We start from the raw sequence: 19,203 nt of genomic DNA on the forward strand, positions 1-19,203 counted from the left end.
AACCAAGAAGCCTCAATTTCTTCATTACAGAAGGGGGAACCGCCACATCCCAAAGCCTAAACATCCTTTTTGCATGCCTACAATTCATGGAGCATCCATGACAGTCACAGTTGAGCAAGATCGTGCCTAAGGAGGCATTGCTGCTCAATTAGCTGAGTTGGCTGAAGGCTTTCCCATTGTAACACAAGTTTTCTATTCTAGTATTATTTTCAGTGTTTAAAAAAAAAAAAAAAATCAGTGGAGATGGGTGGGGTTTTTTGCGCAAAACTTGATGCTTTAATGAAAAAAAGGTTGCTTTTCTCAATATTTTGCTGTTTATTTCTGTTGGGAACACTTGAAACACATAACTTTTGTCAGAGAGATATCAGTCCGTGTCTGTCCGAATTCCTCCAGTGTCAGCTGGGAGCTGTAACTCAAGGGCTCCGCGGCCCCCTCTCTCCCTGGGCACCTCTCCAGCCCTCATGACGCATTCCCTGTTTGACTAACCCAGGGTAGGAGCATCATGGGATCTGTGATTCAGCCAAAGAGCTCAGCCCCAAGGGAGACATGGCGCACAAGGCACTCGAATGACAATTTCTGAGGGCTGCAACAGTAGCTCAAACTGATGCTGCTTTAAGGGCCAAATGGATTTAATTAAATGTTTCCATTTCAAAAGGCTGGAACATTTTATTCAGTGTTTTCCAGTTGACAATTTCTCATTTTTTCAAAAATTTCCATTCCAGGAAAATGTTTGGTATTTCAGCTTTCCATGTCAGTTCAGGATGAAATTAAATGAAATGTTCAAGAATCAGATTTTGATGGTATATGGACACTCAGTTTGGGGAAACAGCCACATTAGTTAGCTGTCAAATGTGAAATGCTTTCATCCATGCAAGAAAGGTGCAATGCAGTTTGCCTTTGACTTCAGCAGAAGCCACCTTTTTAGGTCAATGGAGCTTGGATGGAGTCCCAAAAGACCAAGGGAGAGTGGAGCTGATCACAGTTACAGATATGGGAAACAGAGGTCAAAGGTGAAAGAGCAAGAATATAGGAAGCAGCAACTAAGATGATCTGTTACCTGGTCTTGATCAAAACAGTTTTACTTCAGTAACAGGATGAAAATCCATTAAGATTATAACTTCTAATTCCCAGTTACAGTAAAGATAGCAGTTAATCACTAATTTGTAGAGTAGAATAAATCCATAGTATGAATTTGTCACGAGCACTATAGCTTCCAATGCTCAAAAGAGTTCCTCAGAAAATCTTCATATGCTCCATTCAAGGAGACTACTCTTAAGCCACAGATAATAAGGTACTCAACTGCTCACCACAAGTTGTCTGTCCTGCACTGAACCCCCCAGAACTGCTCTGCTGGATCAGTACTACAGGAGCTCTGTCAGGAGGGACCAGGGTCTCTGGACTTGGAGCACACCTGCAGGTGCAGAACAGCAAAGTGTGGGGGGCTTCCAGAGCTGACACTTCAGTGAAGGGTGGGCACCAAACCCATCCTCTGCACTGCCCAATCTGTTCTGGGAGTAGCCCCAAGCCTTCCACCTCAAAGAGTACAAGAGGAACCCTGGGGAGTCCACATCCATCAGCATCAGGGTGTGTGTCGAAAGCAAGAGAGCACTCAGAACTGTAAGTAAATCAATTCACCTGAACATGAGGGGTGAAGAGAATTGGGATTTGTTTATCTTTCATTTCCCTTTAGTACATGGCAGATGTTTCTAAGTAATAAGCAGAAACCTCTACAATTTTCAAGACTGAAGAGGAAGGGAGGGAGGAAAAAACATGTACAAGCTTTGAGGATGTTCTCAGCTCCAGCTTAAAAAAAACAAAAGAACCAAAACAAAAATGAAACCAAACAAACAAAAAAAACCAAACCCACCAAAATCACACACCACCAAAAATTTCTATCTGTAAAAGCAAGTTTTTTCTTAAGCTGTTTGGTAATTCTTAGTTCACAGGAGCATTTATCCAGAAGGTTCTTCGTGTTTCCAGTCTAGGTTGTAGCAATCTCAGTGAGGCACTAAGTTTTAGGCCGTTAAAGTCTCTCTGTGCAGCACGGTCATTTTAAAATGATGTGGTAGCCATCATTGCTCTCAGCTATAAAAAGAAATGCAAAACATGTTTTCATTGCTTTAAAGAAACACCAGAGATACAGAACTTGAAATTTTCTTTCTAGGTAGTTTGCAATAGTTCCTACACTTGTTTCAAAATCCACTCATGAAAACCAATGTTGAACAGCTCAGTCAAATAATTTACATTAAAAACTCCTACATACTATCATATTTTATTGTTTTACTCAAAGGCTTCCTGCTCATTTATGTCAGTGGTGTCAATGCATTTATGGAATTTTTGTAGCAGTGTAACTGAAAGTAAAGCATTGATCAGTCTATCATAGTGTACTCAACAGCTTGACTTATACTAGATTAGATTACTTATCTTTTCAGGATAACAGCAGTGAGTTTGTGATAACATTTAGCGCAATTGAAAGGAGGAATTATCTTTAGAGAAACAGGTAACAGCAGCAGGAATACACACCTTTCAATGTACTGATAACAAAACAGGACTCGTCTTGGAAGTTTTGCACCATCTGAAGGGCAGAAGGAAAAAGCCAACACAATACATTTTTAGCAATTAAATTCACAATTCTTTCAGAGCCAGTACAGACTTAGAGGAGAGGTATTAAACAGCATTTGGTGTCTAATCCTGCCCAGTCCTGAGTAACCCTGCCCATGAGATTATTAATGTACATGACTGATCAATAAGGTCCTTGCAATGGCTACTGTGTTTAAGGGAAGCTCACACTAAATGTGCTTGCCTGAAACTGATCTAGCTTATTCAGCATTTTACCATCCTCTTTGCAGCTCTTGATCCTGAAGGTTCCTTTACCACTCCAAATATTTTATTAAAGATCACACCCTTTGCTGTGTTCAGTGAAGCTGTACTAGTTTAGATAGGATTAAGGTAGTCCCTTTCCTAAAAATCCAACAGTGGTAATTATATATTCAGCTAAACTATGGAGCTCAGCTAAACTTACATCAGCATTTAATGAAAACCTGGAAATGGTAAACCCCAAGAAATGGACTCCCTGCTGAATAAAGGAATTGCTACTGAAAAGCCACCTCAGCAGCATCCAACTATTTTGATCAGACATTAAGTACAGGTGCTGTGCTTGCAGGATTCCTTTACCTTTTTGTATTTTGTCAAGGAAGAAGAATTGTAATGAAACTGTTATAAGAAGCAAGGCAAATCATGGGAAGAAAGACCAGAACCTAAAGCTATTGAGCTATTCATGAGAGGCACCTAGATTTTCAGAAGAGGTGCAGATTCTAGTGACAGCCTTAAATAAGGAGATAAAGATTATTTCAGTTGCGATATGAAAAGCCCATTTAAGCCTCATCCTTAGTCAATGCTTCCTCCCATCTTAGAGTAGTTATGTGGGACAGAAGAGGTAAATTACCTTCAGGATGTGTCTCATACAGTTGAGGCAAATGCTGGACACAATTCCAGAGAAGGGAGGTGTGACCTGAACCTCTCTGATCAGTTAATGAAATCCAGCCTTGTGAAAAAGCCTTCTCCTAGCTACTGAGTATCATTCAAGAAGTGCATTTTTCAGCTGTAAATTCTCACATCAAAACACCCTTTTCAACTTGGACTGATCTCCCTATACTCTTTTGGATTTAACATCCAGCCCCTACTCCTCCAAATCAGGCTTCTCTGGCCAGTTTGTGTGTCTTTGCCTAATGATGCATGAAGTACATTCACAGAGTGCCACACTCTTGCCACTGTAGTACTAGAACAAGAAAAAAATATTAGAAAAGCAATAGAACTTGTTAATAATTGACTTAAGCAAATACTTAAAGCCTTATACCCAGGCTGGTTCATGCAATTCCCCTACCAAGAGCTGCCTCCAAGCACTTTGCATCCATAAAGCACTGAAGTTTCAGATTTAATCAGGCTGGAATAGCAAGGAGACTTCAGGAATAAGCATTACAGCCTTCCATTTAGGCTCCAGTTGAGACCTATGCTCTGCTTCATTTGTTTTAACAATGCTTCTTTAAATGAAGCTCCTTAAGTGACTCTGGTGCATGAATGAGTAATTTAGTAGAGGAAAAAGAGGAAGAAGGGCAATTCACTATTAACCTGTAAGTTAATGGAATGGACTAAATTAAGGCATCATATAATGGGACACAAACAGTATCAGAGGTCCATAAATTATAGTATGCATATAGTGATAGACCCAGTGCCTGGAAACATGGGCCAAGATGTAAAACTAATTGCCCTACAGATTTTAAAACTTACCTTCTTTGGGCAACTTACCTATTTAATTTTGAAAGTTCTTTAGATCCTTACTTAAAAAAATGTGTGTAAGTAGCCAAAATGAAAAGAAATTCATAGAATCATTTAGGTTGGAAAAAACCTCTAAGATCACCATGCACAAACATTGACCTGGCACTAGCAAGTCCAACTCTAAACCACATCCACAAGTGCCACAGCTACACAACTTTTAAACACCTCCAGGGATGGTAACTCAACCACTTCCCTGATCAGCCTGCTCCAATGCTTGGTAACCCTTTCAATTAACAATTTTTTCCTAATACCCAATCTAAACTTTCCCTGGTACAACTTGAGGCCATTTCCTCTCATCCTGATACTTGTTATTTGGGAGCAGAGACAGAGCCCCACACTGCCACAACCTCTTTTCAGGTAGAGCGCAATAAATGACCAATTTAGTTTGTTTTTTTTACTTTAAAAAAGCAAACAAAAACCCCAACATCTTTTACAAAGCAAAGGTCTTGAAACCACACCAAAATCAGTGTTGTGCATGCTGATTCGCTACTTTAACTTGGTGGGATTAACGGCTTTACAGTTCTCCCTTGAAAAAGCATTCCATAATTTGAAAGTTCATTCTAACTCCAAGAAGTCAGACAAGTGTTGCACCCCTGACCAAGCTGCAGCCCTCAGCCCCTCACCTCATTGCTCACTAGGACGTGGATGCCCGTGGGTCCCTGCCGGTAGATGCGGTTGATCTGCTGTGGAGAAATGCTGTACAGGTTCGCAATCTTCTCCAGCAACTCCAGCGTGGTCAGCTCCTCCAAGAAGATTGCGTGGTACACTGCAACAAGTGGAAAGCAGCTACAGAATAGCAAATACAGATGGCACCAAGACACTCAGCATCAACAACCAAATGGGTTTAAGATGAAGGTTCAAGTGGAATAAACAAGTTTAGTATTTTAAAGCATCCTCCAAATATCTGACTTGATGATTTGCAGAAAAATACCCACTATTCCTATGCAGCAGGCAATTAAAACATCACTTTTACCCAGAGGAAAACATGGGGACTAATTACAACTTACATCATGAGGCACTAAAACAGCCTTCTCATAAAGCTGCTTATATTTTTAGATAATCTTTTTTTACTGATTATTGAAGTTTAAAAAAAAAATAATTCAATCAAATAGTAAAACACATGCTGTGTGACACAAAAGCAGTGTTTTATTAGACACCATTCACTGATTCCATAGGCACAAACTAAAACATACAATGTAAAAGGTAACACCATGGATGACAGTATTGCTTTAGAAATCCAAATTATAGCTACCAGGTAGGAAAGCTGTGCCTGTTTATTACTAAATGCAAGATTTAAGGATAATCTTTGTTCTCATTTGATTGCACATTGTGTCATGAGGGATGAAAAATTCCCAAAAGCTTTGAACTTTCAAGAATTATAACATTACTTTAAGACATACTCACTTTTAATTTCCCTGAATTTTTTCAAACAAGAAGACATAATCTAAAGCAAATTGTGGATGGAAGGGTGGTTTTTAATGCTGTTGTGCCTACTAAGAACTGAATAGAGATTTTGCTGTGGCATTCTGCAGATAATTTGTAAGCTGAGTCTGTCCCCCAGGCAGACAGTGTCATTTGGAATCTGTAGCTGTGAAACCACAACCAAAGTGGCAAAACTGGGATAAAAAGGATCCCTTCAAACACTAAGGACACCAAGCTGTCCTGCACAGGAGCTCAGGCAGAAAGCAGCATTCTTACCAGGTAAGTGTTTAACAAAATCCATCCATAAGAACTTACCACAAAGACTGCCATCTCCATTTTCTCGTTTTTGGTGGAGATGAGACCTGTTTTGCTCTGGTTCTTGACAGACATAAATTGTCATCTTGGGCCTCACATTTCTATGGATTAATCAAAGACAGTAGTAAGTTACCAAGTAGATCTGAAATAGATCTGGAAGTTCCAAGTCAGCTATCAGACAATAAGAGATGGAATCATTCATGCCGTGCATAAGTAACAAACTAAGGGATAGTCTTGATGCTGGTGACTAGACAGCCTAGGATGTCTAGCAAGAGACTCCTGGGAGGTGATGCAGAGCATCTTAATCTTTTCAACATCAGGTAAGAACAGTTTACAGCACTTGCTAAGCAGTTCATCATACCTGCCTCTACTGAGTTAAATCCTGCTCAGCTGTAGAATTTATGAGCAGCATAGGGTAGTGTAGGCTGTGTATCTCATGAAATGGATGCAAGCTATCAGCTGGTAGCAAATAAACCACTAGAGATCTACATTATGTTGCTTTGTTTTGGCAACATTTCTGAGCTGTGCTTGGATTTGAATATCATTGTGATCTCCAGTCCCTGAGAGAACCTCTCTGAAGTATTAAAAGGAAATTTAAATGCTACAACTCCAAGATTAACTTCTAGTTAACACTGAAATTATCAAGGGATCATAAAAAAATAGGAAGGAAACAGTACAAACCTTCCTTTAATTGCATTAAAGAGCCGAATTCCATCAGCAGGCCCACAGATTTGAACAAAATCTTCTTTGGACATCTTCAGTAAGTCGGCACCTACATATTTCAAATTGATTTTTCTTCAGAAGTTAAGCAAATCTCAGCTTCCAAATAGTATGTATGGGCAGCAGAAAAGGGCAGGGGTAGAGGGCATAGAGAATCCACAAAGCTAAACCAGATCGATTTATATAGAGAAGTTGCAAATTCAGAGAGGTGTGCACTTTAAATCAATCACTGTGGAACTGAAAGCTGGAAGCTGCCAAAAGAACAGTGCTGCATTGGAAAATATTCCAGCCAACTTATAAACAAGCCAGATATTTCACACTGGCCATTAAATGACCTGGTCTTCTGTAACTGTCACATTCACTGAGTTATTTCATCGTGCTGCAAGCCAGAGAGAGTCTCCTCATGGTTTCAACACCTCTAACAGCTGCCCCTTCCACCACCTTACTGGTGTGTACAACTACTGAATGGAGGGCACAGTGAAGGTGCCAGATGCTTCTTAAATATGCACATGGACAGGATGGGAGGCAGCAGACAGAAGATGAAGTGCTGACTAGACATAAGAATAAACATTTTCACTGTCAGAATAGTTAAGTATTTGAAGAAGTTTAGAGACACTGTGCAATTTCCAGCCTTGGAGATGTTCAAAGGCAACTGCACAAGGCCCTGGACTTGCTTTGAAGTTGCACTTCCTGAACTTACAAAGTCCCTTCCATCTTAACTTATTTCCTTCCATTTTTACTTACTCTGTAGGTCTACAAACAGTTTTGATAACTGGTAACTAATCTAAGAACCAAAGAACAACCACACTGGATCAGACCAAGGATCCCATCAAATGTGGCCAGCAGCAGATGCTACATGAGCTGCACTTACAGAGGAGAAAAAAACCAGAATATTTGGACTGTTTAAACTCACCCGAAAAACTTGAGAAGAGTCTACAGAATGGAGAGAACCTATTACGATGAAGCCACTGCTGGGCATCTTGAATAGAAGCAGAAGGAAGGAGATGCTACATTGCAAAAAGAATAAGAAGGTCTTGAAATGAACTGTTCACCAGTGTCCTAAAAGAGAAAAGCACCACATTAACATGATCTCAAGTACTTACATCATTGGTGGGAGGCAGGAGCTCCATTTGGTGGGTTGGAGAACTGTTGCTAAAAGAAATTATATAAAGTTGGAAGAGAAAAAAAACACATTATTTTAAGTTTTACATTGCAGTGTCCATCCTCTTCCCCCTCCTCTATTTGACTCAATTTTCACAAGTTACATCCAACTTGGCTTTTTTTTGTCTATCAGATCTTTAAAAAGTGTTCAAAATTTGGTACAAGAATTTTAAAAAAACACTCTCTACCTGAGTCTTTTTTTGGTCAGTTGAGGCTCTCCTCAAAACTGAGAGAAAAACCTCAGGTTTACTGACCTCAATCAAGCTTTTCCATACGGTTGACTCACTAATGTGACATCACCTAAGCAAGAAAATCGTAACCTACAGGGTGGCTGAATTTGAAATTTCTATGAGCCAGAAATATCCTAACTAAATCCATTGTCTAATAATAATTCTTTTAAAAAATTGAATAAAGGATCTTATAATTCAACCCTGGTGTTATCTTAAACATAGTCAAGTGGCATAAATCATGCAAAACCACATTTCTAGTAAATTCTCCTAAACACAGACAGGACTCCTAAACATATCAGAGATTTTGCCAAAGGCAAAAAATACTCAGCAGATCTCTCTACTAACACAAAATTTTGTAATTTCAGTGTTTGTTCTTTTTCATAGTCTGAGGGGATTCATTGAAAATTAGTGATACAACATGGATGAATACAACATGGTAATTAAGTTGTGTGGGAAGGCAGTAAGATGGCAGAGTCCTACCAAAAGTAAAAGCCTATACCAAATTCCTAAGGGGAAGTATGTAGCAGGGAGGACTGATAAGTACTGAGGGACACTTCTGTACCTTTCTGATACCAGTTACCATCTTCAGCATTTCAGAATCACTAGAGCTGTCTCATTATGATGGCTATTTAATGAATTAAACATATCTTCATTAGCCCTTTGTTCTGAAAAGGCATCTCAAAAGCCAGGCTGTTTTGCCCCAAACAGGATTTCTTTATGTGTCATTCACCCAGGAATTCAGCACCCCAAACTACCTCAAGACAGAAATTAAGGAAGAAACACCTACTCTGAAGAGGTGCTGAAAGCCTTTACACACTTGTGAGAAGATACTGGGGTTGGTGGTACAGGGCATGGTGTGTTCTCACCAGGGGTTGCCTGAGGCCCTCTGATGCTCCCCTTCCAGCCACCACATAAACATGTACAAACAGTACTCTGCACTACAGGGAATTCCTGGATGGAAGGTCTTAAAGGCTTTGGGAAAATACTTTCTGCTTGCCAGAAAGGGGGGAGGTCCTTAACATCATCTTGCAGGGTAAGAAATGCACAAACACACAAAGGCTACCATATCAAGAGGGAAGATAATGCATGTATTTGTTACATACCCATCTCCGAGGTTGAAGCTGTTGGGAGAACTGTTGTAGCTTGGAGATGGAGCATTGTTCATTTGATAAGGCACATCTGGCCAGGGAGAGCACTGTTGGAAGAAAGGCAGTGGGGAAACTTTCATAAGGATGGAAATAAAGGATTTGATTCTCCTCTAATACCACATTCATGCTGTTGCCACGCCACTAGCTTCAGCTCATCACTCCTGCTGGGAGGAGGAGACAGGCCATGGATTTTCTACACTGCTCTCCAAGTGGGCTGTCAGGGGGCCAAGATTGATTCCAGTTGTGCATTCCACATTTCTTTCTCCCATTTCACAAAGCCTGTCCCCAAATAACACTGGGCCAAAGCGTGCACAGCTGTAAGTCAGAGCAACACCAGTAAGTCAACTCAGACTGAAGGCAGCAATGATACAGAAATACCCCTGGTCTCAATTATAAATCCCTAATTAAATCCAGGCAAGAGTGACAAAAATGCTCCTGTGGCATTGCTTCAGGTTTATACCAGCAAAAGAGCAGAATCTGAACCAGCCTGCTGAAACCTCTGGCTATTAGCCAAACAGCTCCAGACATAAATGGGTACTAAGTGGAGAAAATTTAAGAAAGACAGACAGACACAAAGCTACTAAAAGCCTTCACAAGTATAGGTCAGACTCCACATTCCATGACAGTAGTATAAAACCAGAGTAACCCAGCTAGAATTGGTGACTCTGTCCTGAATTTAAGCCACAGTAATCAGCAGGAGAAATCTAGCCCTGTTGAACCCCCCACCACCAAGAGCTCAAGAAAATGCTCTGTAGTGGCCTTGTTTGCAATGATGAAAAGGCAGCAAGTGTAGCTTTGGAGCTTTATCATCTCCACAAACACTAGCAAATGTTTTATAATCTCCGCAAGCACTGGCAAATATTTAACTCTTTGGCAACCCACATTTCCCCACGCAATATGTCAAAGTGCATCAGAGCTCACAGGGAGAGTCTGGGATCTGCCAACTCAGTAGAATTAGGTCTGTCAATCAGAAAACATGCTGGTTGCTCCTGGCAACATGAGGAAAATGGAGTGGGAGAGATTGGATCTCACAAATAGGAAGTTGATTTAAATTAAGAATAATTAACATCATTTTTGGAAGTCCAGCAAGCCCCTCCAAAAAAAGAAGAACTCAATCAAATAACAAGTCATTCCCATAGGGAGACTGAACAACACTTTTAAATATCTTGAGTCCTGTTGCTAATTCTAATTAGACTAATTCTACAGCCCATGGTAAGTTTATACAAACATCTTAGTAATGACAGGGAGGGGCAGAAACACACACAACGCTACACCAGATGCATCAGAACATAAGACAAGATATTCCTAGAGTACAACCCAAAATCTTGCATGTAACAACAGCTTCATAGGCACACTCACAGAAAAACAGATTAATAATTTAATCAGACAGCCTATTCATCTGCTCGAGTGTCCCATCTTCAACATGAGCTTTTGCCAAGCAGTTCTGAAAAAAATACAGACAACTGTATTTTCATACAATGGGCACCTGAGGGCCATGACAAGTGCCCAGGAGCACAGTGGTGAAAACTGAGAAAGTTGTTGTTTTGGTGTTTTTTTTAAGCCAGGCTTCTAAGGGTTATAGTTTATACCCCAAGACAAACTTTGGCACCTTTCACAAATCTCAGCAGTGAGTCATTTTATAATTTTGCTTCACTCTCAGTTTCACTCAGATCTGAGCACACATGTCTCCACAAGACAATCTCCAGGGCTCAGATGCTGTTTTCTTTTAAATTTATCTCCCAACATGATGTAGTATGATGTGTCTAAAACACTTTACCTCTGTGAGAATAGTTGTCTCATAGGAAGGCTGATACTTCTCCTTCTCTTGGGTGGTCTTCTTTTCCATTTTTTCCCTGTCAGTCTTCTGTTTTCTGTCTGCTCCTTTAGGCTATAAGTACAAGCACAGGCTCTCCCTTATGCCAAGCATTACTAGTTTGGAGACAGAGGCCAACAGATTTATCTAATCTGTTCACAAAAGCCTCCTTAAGATTTACATGCATTCTACATATGAAACAAGATCAGATCTGCATTTTCTAGACAAAAGAATTAATCAAGCATCCCTACTGTTTCTGTACATCCACCACTGATGCCTATTGCAATTCTGAAATAGACTGACCACAGCCCCGAGATGTGATTCCAACTACTTCAGTCCATAAGTTATGCACCTCAACTGGCATTTGTAGCATCTTTCCAGAAACAGGAAAGACACTGCTCACAGGAACAAACTGGAGCAGCAGATCCCTTGAGCAAACAGGCCTATGGAGAGTTTGTGGTTAAGTAGCTATAGGTCTGCCATGCCTGGATTAGGAGCTTCACAGATGCTTGTTCTCTGAACCTTTTTCTCCTCCAGGTACCACAGAGACAAACTGTGCACCAACAACAGCAAAAAGGTATTTAAGATCTCCACAATAAAATTTTATTGTTCATGGAAAGCTCAAAAAAGAAACTGAAGATGCCCTAATGCCTTGATTGCCTAGGAGCATCAAAACACACTGGATACCCCAAATATGTCAGTATTTTTGTAGTGTTTGAGGTGCAACAGACTGGCACAAGTCTTGGTGTAACATTTCAACTAGAATTACTGTGTAGGTCAGTGTTTATAGCAACATGTGCACAGGAGTCCTGTTTAAGATCTTAAGCATATCCAGTTAAAAGTCTGTTCTTTTACGTCAATATTTGCATCACTCCTATACCACCTGAAATCTTTGCATGTTCCTGTGCCTTAATCTAGTTGATGACAAAGCCGAAACTACCTCATACCTTGAACACTTTGATCTGGCAGCTTGCAGAATGCAAGTGTTCTGTGTATTCACCATTTTCATTCTGCTTAAAGGTGTCGATTTGCACCCGGAAGGGCACCCCCTTCTCTCCTCCATGTTTCCGTGGAGTAAACTCTGTGCTGATGCAATGTACCTGGCAAAACAGAAACTGTGCTCATCTCTGGAGACAGCTGGAACCTGTGCTCATCTGAATTTCAGATACTGCCTGAACATGAGGTTTTGGCTCCTCACAAAAACCTAAGAGGCAGAAGAGCTTGTATGTTTTCATTTCTGTTCCTTTTGACAAAATAATCAGAACAAGCAGTTCAGAAAGAAACAGGGCATCAGGAAAAGCACCCTTTAAGTAAATCCCTCATTTAGATTAAAAACAGATTGTTGATGCTCAGAATGAGAAACAGTCATGAAAGAGGAAAGCAAGGAAAACAGGTTATGAACAGTTTTCTCAAAATAAAACCTATGCTTAGAAAGCAACACCAGTGTCTGAGTACTTTTTTAAAGAAAATCCTGGCAGTAGCAGGTAGTACTCCAACATTAACAAGTAGCCAGTGAATTGATTTAGCGAGTATCCTACAAATTAATTACACATGATTATCACAAGTTAGTAATTATCATTACCACTCTTCTCTATTGTTCATGTACTGGCTATTTTGTCTCCCCAGGTCTTTAAAAGATATCTAACCACTGTATTTAGCACAGAAATATGATTTATCTCTTACCTGAATGAATGCTGAAGCCCTCTTTGACGGATCCCAGAGAAATTCAACAGTGTTCAGCTGGGTTGGGCTAGCCCTGGGATCCAAGATACCAACTGACAGCGGGATATCTGTAGAAGAAAACCCCTAAAATTTTAAAAATATTAAATTGAAGAAGAGAAAGCATTTCCATACAATCAGAACATGCATGTGAAAGCGAAGCCATCAAAGACAGCTCTACTCGGGACCTATAGCGCTAGATCTCCTTCCCTCCCAAAGACATACAGGATTCTTAGGAAACCTAAACACTCATGCAAACACTGCATGCACCACTCACGTCCCCAGCAGAGCAGAGGTGCCACAATGAAATAGCCTCACCTATATCAAGGATGCGGTCCCCAGGCCGACTCCACCTCCAGCCCTCGAGCTGCTGATGCTCCGTGTACTGCAGGCGGCGGTCGTGGAAAACCACACGAATTATACTCTGTTAAAAAAAGACAGCAGCATGAGCAATGGCATCCAGAACCCTCTCTCAAGATGACTTTGGTTTTCCAGAGTAGAAGCAAAAGCTGATCTGTTATGCTTCTCACCCCCATTGATGAGGAGAGTAGAAGGGTCCCCCTAAGAGACCCATCATCATGGGTATCAAATTCCTAAGGGACCCCTGAGAGAGAAACACACTTCCCCCTTCACAGGGCACATCTTACAGGAGTAACACAGCCCTGTACAGCTTTCTGGGATTCACTCTGGAATTCACTATAGCAATGTCCACCTAATCTTAGGTGTCATGGCATGTAAACGTCACTATTTTGCCTCAACACCAAAAAAGGCTCATATGGGGGTAATATTTAATGAGTCTGTACCATGTCCCAACCCCAGTATATCCCGTTGTGATATGCAAATGTGGAAGTCAGCTCACCTGTCCCTGTCCCAGTGGAGCTGACATGTCCAGACACCTTGTCAGTGGGAATTAAACTTTATTCCAGCCATTAGGAGCCATTCATAGGATTTGCCCCAGAATAGTGAAACAAGGGGAGGTAGAGTAGGAAAGCATCTGTAACAGCAGGCTGGTCTGCAATGGTGCAGCCATGCCAATAACTGGAGATAAAAGGCTGGAATAAAGGCAATCCCCAGGGCAGACAAGTCCTAAGTACTCCTAACTGAAACATTCTTTTGTATATTCACAGTGCTATACTTATGTGAGTTAATGACCCCTAACATCCCAGTTTCTCAAGCCCACACTCTTGCTGGGGACTTCTGTATCAAGTGAGTGAGAAACTTTTGCCAGTGAACCTGAGAAATGCCTAAATCAAACCCTAGCTTCAAGATGCAAACATGCCACAGTGGGAACACCTGCAAAATTGGAATCCCAATCCACATACTACCTGAAATGGGCCAAAAGACAAACAGAGAACGGCCTAAACTTGGACAACAAATCCAAATTGGAATACTAATTTTGCAACTAGTTCCCACTTCTCAAAGGAAATCCTGAGGCAGAAAGTCAAGAATTGAAGGTTGGATCCAGAACCAGGGTCCAGACCAATGTTTTTGAATTTGAACTGTTTTGGCAGTGGAGGAAACAACAGGAAAAAGTCCCCCAAACCAAATGATCAAGTTCTATATGTTCATCATTATGCTCATTACCAAAGTAAACCAGAGCTATACAGAATCTACCTGGCAGAACTATGTAAACACCTGGGCCCTCCATTTGGCACGTAACAACCCAGGCATGCTGCTGTGATTCAGCAGGGAGACAAGTCTGCCTCTCCACAGCTTTGACCGTGTTCACCACTGAACTTTGGGATTCCCCTGAACCCAATATTCATAGTGAAACTCTGGGGTCATGATCACAAATAGAATAAAGGTCGCCCTGAAGCCCTGCAAAGCCAAGCTGCATAGTCCCATGAAACTAGCACTCAACAACTCCATCACCCCTGCTTCCATTAAAAACAATGGCAAAGTGCTTTCCATTGTCTCAGTGGGAGCAAGGTCAGGCCCTTCATTAAAGGCTGTATGTAGTAGCAGGAAGAAAAGAAATCTATGTTTCTCCTTACCTTTACATATTTTGTGTTTAAATCTTGAAACTCTCCCAATTTCCTATTCTCAAGTAGACGGATTTCATAAGACTGACCTAGAGTTTAAGGAAACATTTCCAAGGTGTTTAATATGTTGTAGCAATGAGAGAGTCATGCTGGCATTTATGTGGCTGATAAAGCAAACGTTTGATCAGGGAAAGCTTATTTTTGCTAACATAATGCATTTGCCCCAGTAATCGACAGGCACTAAAGCACAGCAGAAATCTGAGGGGAAGGTTTGCCTTTTGGCAGCTAAAAGCTCTGCATTAGGGCATCAATTATATCTGTCTCCCGAGGCTGCTATGGTTTTCTGGTCACCCTCCAGAATGTCACCGGGGTGCTTGAGGCAGTTGTCCCCCCATGCCACATGGCTGTAACAGCACTGCCTCTGCCTCCCTTCTGCCAAAGCAATTCTGCCAAAGCAGTGCTTGTTCGAAGAGGTGCTGGCACAACAGGTCCAGGAACAATTCTGCAGAGGATGGCAACTGGGGAAAATCTTGCAATCCTCAGGGAGCAGTCAGGCCTGTAAGGTGTTTTGGTGAACCACAAAAAAAAAAGTTTCATAAGGCCTGGAAAGTCGCTGCCAAGGGCATAAATATTCCTCCAGACTGGTGTGGAGGCAGCAATGGGTATTACAGCATGTGCAAGGACCAGTTCCAGGAAGGGAATACACACTCCCATCACCCCACCACCACCCTCACATAAGGAATTTAGTCAATTCAACAGAATTCAGCTAACTGGTTTATGAAATAACATCTCTTCAAGGCTGACAGCAGACAAAGGAGGCTGATGTCTCAATACCTTACACACAGAAATGACTAAGACAGTACAAATGCTCACTGTACTACACCAAGTCTTTACAATAAGCCGGCAACCAGTACCAAGGCAGGGTAGGATCATTAGGATTAATGGAGCATATGTGTACCTTATGGCTAGCTTTTCTTGTTCATCTTGCTATCCTCCCTTTTCCTGAAAAATGCACAGGGTAGGACAAGGCAGGCACCAAGAAGCAGACCAGTTTGGTTTTTCTGGCTCAACCAGTATCTCTGCAGAACTGGCCCTGCAGAAAACTGCAAAGCAGATCTATCTCCCTCTAAGCAGTTTCTACCAGCAGAGACAAAAATGCTGAATTTTCAGATCTGGATTTAGAAATGGGAAACTTATGACAGCAGATGTGTCAGAAAGGCAGACTGCCTTTTGAGAATCCCACCTGCATGGGCACAGACCATATCCACAGAGCACAGAGATAATTGTGCTTATTCAGCTGGCTGGCAGATAGCAAAAAGAAAAAAAAGGAAGGACAAAAGAGGGCATATTGAAGCCCCAAATGTTTGCACAACAGCCCTTCTGATGTTAGCAGGAGTTCTGCAAACAGGAAATGACCCCCTGAATCCAGCAAGTGACTGAGGGCATGGGGAGAACAGAGAATAAACCACATGAAGTACCAAAATAACCATGGCAACATGCACCGATCTTTACCCATCTCCTGGCACACGAGTAAAACAAATTAAAACAGTGACCTGCTTCTGAAGACTGCTAGACAACAAAAGTAGATTTTGTAAACCATAGTCCTGAAATTGAGGTCTTCCACACTTAAACTCACAAGACTTTCCAATGCTTCCATTGATACATGTTAATATTGTTCACCTGGCAAATTTTAGAGATATGTACAGCATCAATTCTGTTATATTAGCATAAAAAAGATCAAGGTCAGGTTAAAAAAAATGGGTTTCTCTCAGAATCATAGAAAAGACCCTTTAGACCATCAAGTCCAACCATTAACCTAGGAATGCCAGGTTCACCACTAAAACATGTCCCTAAGGGCCACATCTGCTGTGCTATGCACTTGTATGTGCTGTACATGTTTATCTATGTTGGCTGCTCAGTGGTTCACTCTGGAGATACACTTCAGCTACAGAGTGATACAGTTCATCATCTTGAGCCCATTCACACAGCCAAGTATCCCTTGCACTTACAGTTCATTCCCAAGCAGGTATGAGGCTAATTAATCATTACAGAATATTAATTTAGGTTTTGAAAGCAAGAGACAGTAAAAGACATCTGTGACTGTACTCAGGGGTAACAAGGACAGCAAAATGTAGTGGTATGAGCTGTGCTATGGAGGAAGGCAGTGGTCAAACCAGAAGCATTGTCAGCCACTCAGCAAGTATCTCAGGAATGAGCAGGTTTTTGGGACACCCTTGTGCACTGATACACTCTCGCTCTTTGGTCAGCCTGATCTGCTTAACTTCAGTTACAATGAGACAAAAGAAAAGAACAGGTATAAAAGCATCATCCATATTCCTTTCAAACTAGCATCAAGCACTCAAAAACTCTGCAGCACGCCATCTCTGACCCCCTTGCAGGGATAGGGGCAGAACTGCAGCCTGGAATGCAGTAGGCACCACACATCCCCACCTGACAGGAGTGATTCACCTTGGAGGGAGTCAGAAACAGATCCTGCAGACCAGTGAAATAGAAACTGCAGTGTAGACAGAGTTAATATTAAACAGAAAGCCAAAGAGGAAATAACATGCTTTGATGAAAGATATATGGGTCATCTGATGGAAGCCCTGGAATGCAGTTTATGCCACGAAAAGCCTCAATCAAAATGGTATTTTATGCTAACTGCTTTCCCCTTGAACTCTGAATGTTTAACTTGAGTTGCTACATGATTATCAAACAAGACTGCTCCCAGCCAAGCTTCAGAAAACATGAGGGTATTTTCTCCTTGCTGTGAAACTCTATCAGTGAGAATTTGGTCCCAATTCCTCAAAGTTCCCTTATCTATCCATCTTCTGGCAGTGGTTTTTAATTTATTCTCCTTAAAGCTTTCTAGCAAATTCATTGCTTTGTGGCTTATGGTACCCAGAATTTATTAGCATGGACAGCATTCAGATACTTGTACTTTTATAGCACCAAACTGCTTGGATTATACTTTTTCCTTAGAAAATACCTTGCAAACCTTGTTCACCCTGTATTTTCCACCATTGCTACCAGTAAAACTAGTGAAATAGTGAATTACAATCTCAGCCCTGCAATTATTACTGTAGAGAAAAAAGGCTCTAAAGAATGACCACTTGGATGTTGGAAAACAAAATCCCTTGGTAAAATAAAGCAAATAATAGCAATCTAACCTGAAGGAAGCTGAACTCCCCCTGGCATCAAAAAGGGCAAAGAAGTCACACAAGGCTCTGATAGATCATTTATAAATCCTGCACCGCTGACTCACCAGCACGAGCAGGCACACACTGACAGTTTTCTGCTAAAACTAAATCTGTAACAGATCATTCTTAGTCAGGTGTCCAAATCTGTACAGAAACATGTCTGAAAGTGTGATTAAACAATCTGCACTTCCAGTTCTCAAGTTAAACTACAACTAGCTAAGCCCAAAACAAAGCTGAAATACAGAGTTCCCCTATACTGAGTTTTTCCATGTGTCTCAGAGGGAAACACTGATAAATACCAGTGCTGAGACGAACAGTGATTTGATTGAACAGCCCAGGCCAGGTGTAATACTGGGCACATGCACAGGGGCACCTAAAGCACTTCTGTCACCACCTGAAATGAAGGGGACACTTTGCAAGCAATCCCCAGCACAGCTGATGCTGCAGCAGCCTCCTGCACAACTGTGTGACCCTGTGCTCCCCTCACTCACCACAATCCTTCTTCGCTACCTCAGGCAGAGAACAGGACAGTAATAATACTCAGAAAACCACAACACATTCCTGAGATGCTGTTTGTGTCCCAACTTCACTGAAAGCTTCAGGGGCACCAATAAAAACCTGGGCAGGTGAAAATATACTCAATACACTGTAATTTCTATTTTAAACAGACATTCCCTGGGCAAAAGGAAATTCATGTAATCTCCTCCTAGGCTAGAGCTTGAGCAACTCACTTTACAAACTAAGTAGTACCCAGTAAAATAGCAACCACCCAGGCCCAGAGAGTTCCTGGTTCATAATTTATGAAGCAATTTCACCTATCTGAAGGAGGATTTATAGACTGCTTACTTTTTCAAACTTGCATTGTCTTTGATAATTAACACACATTAAATGTGGGCATGGCCACTTAATGTGGGGCCAGTAGAATTTAAAGTCAAGCACTTACTACAGATGAAAAATAATTCTGTTCAACACAGGAATGATATCACCTGCTCAAAAGGTACAAGTTTAACAGCTTACTGATTTCCATGGAATTTAGACAGCCACAGAAATTTTAGGCAATTTCTGAATACAAAAGATTATCACTATTTCAAGCTCAAAGTTACATTCTGTTCAAATGTCATTTTACTACACAACCACAATATCCTGTTTGCTTTTCTT

General features: G+C 41.2%; 1 protein-coding gene across 1 annotated transcript in view; it reads right to left on the reverse strand.

The window, feature by feature from the left end:
- Nucleotides 1–237: 237 nt before the first annotated feature.
- Nucleotides 238–19,203, reverse strand: part of TFCP2L1 (transcription factor CP2 like 1) — a 31,830-nt gene continuing 12,864 nt past the window's right edge. Inside the window, exons 3-15 of the mRNA XM_064718815.1 lie at nt 14,858–14,934; nt 13,182–13,287; nt 12,828–12,934; nt 12,092–12,244; nt 11,109–11,219; nt 9,287–9,378; nt 7,896–7,944; nt 7,706–7,799; nt 6,754–6,844; nt 6,073–6,173; nt 4,959–5,101; nt 2,524–2,575; nt 238–2,085 (exon numbers count right to left, since the gene is read on the reverse strand). Coding sequence (XP_064574885.1) covers nt 2,048–2,085; nt 2,524–2,575; nt 4,959–5,101; nt 6,073–6,173; nt 6,754–6,844; nt 7,706–7,799; nt 7,896–7,944; nt 9,287–9,378; nt 11,109–11,219; nt 12,092–12,244; nt 12,828–12,934; nt 13,182–13,287; nt 14,858–14,934 — 1,214 coding nt within the window. The 3' untranslated portion in view covers nt 238–2,047. The remainder of the gene's footprint in view (nt 2,086–2,523; nt 2,576–4,958; nt 5,102–6,072; nt 6,174–6,753; nt 6,845–7,705; nt 7,800–7,895; nt 7,945–9,286; nt 9,379–11,108; nt 11,220–12,091; nt 12,245–12,827; nt 12,935–13,181; nt 13,288–14,857; nt 14,935–19,203) is intronic.

The sequence above is a fragment of the Zonotrichia leucophrys genome, chromosome 7 (assembly GCF_028769735.1).
Source record: "Zonotrichia leucophrys gambelii isolate GWCS_2022_RI chromosome 7, RI_Zleu_2.0, whole genome shotgun sequence".
NCBI lineage: Eukaryota > Metazoa > Chordata > Aves > Passeriformes > Passerellidae > Zonotrichia > Zonotrichia leucophrys.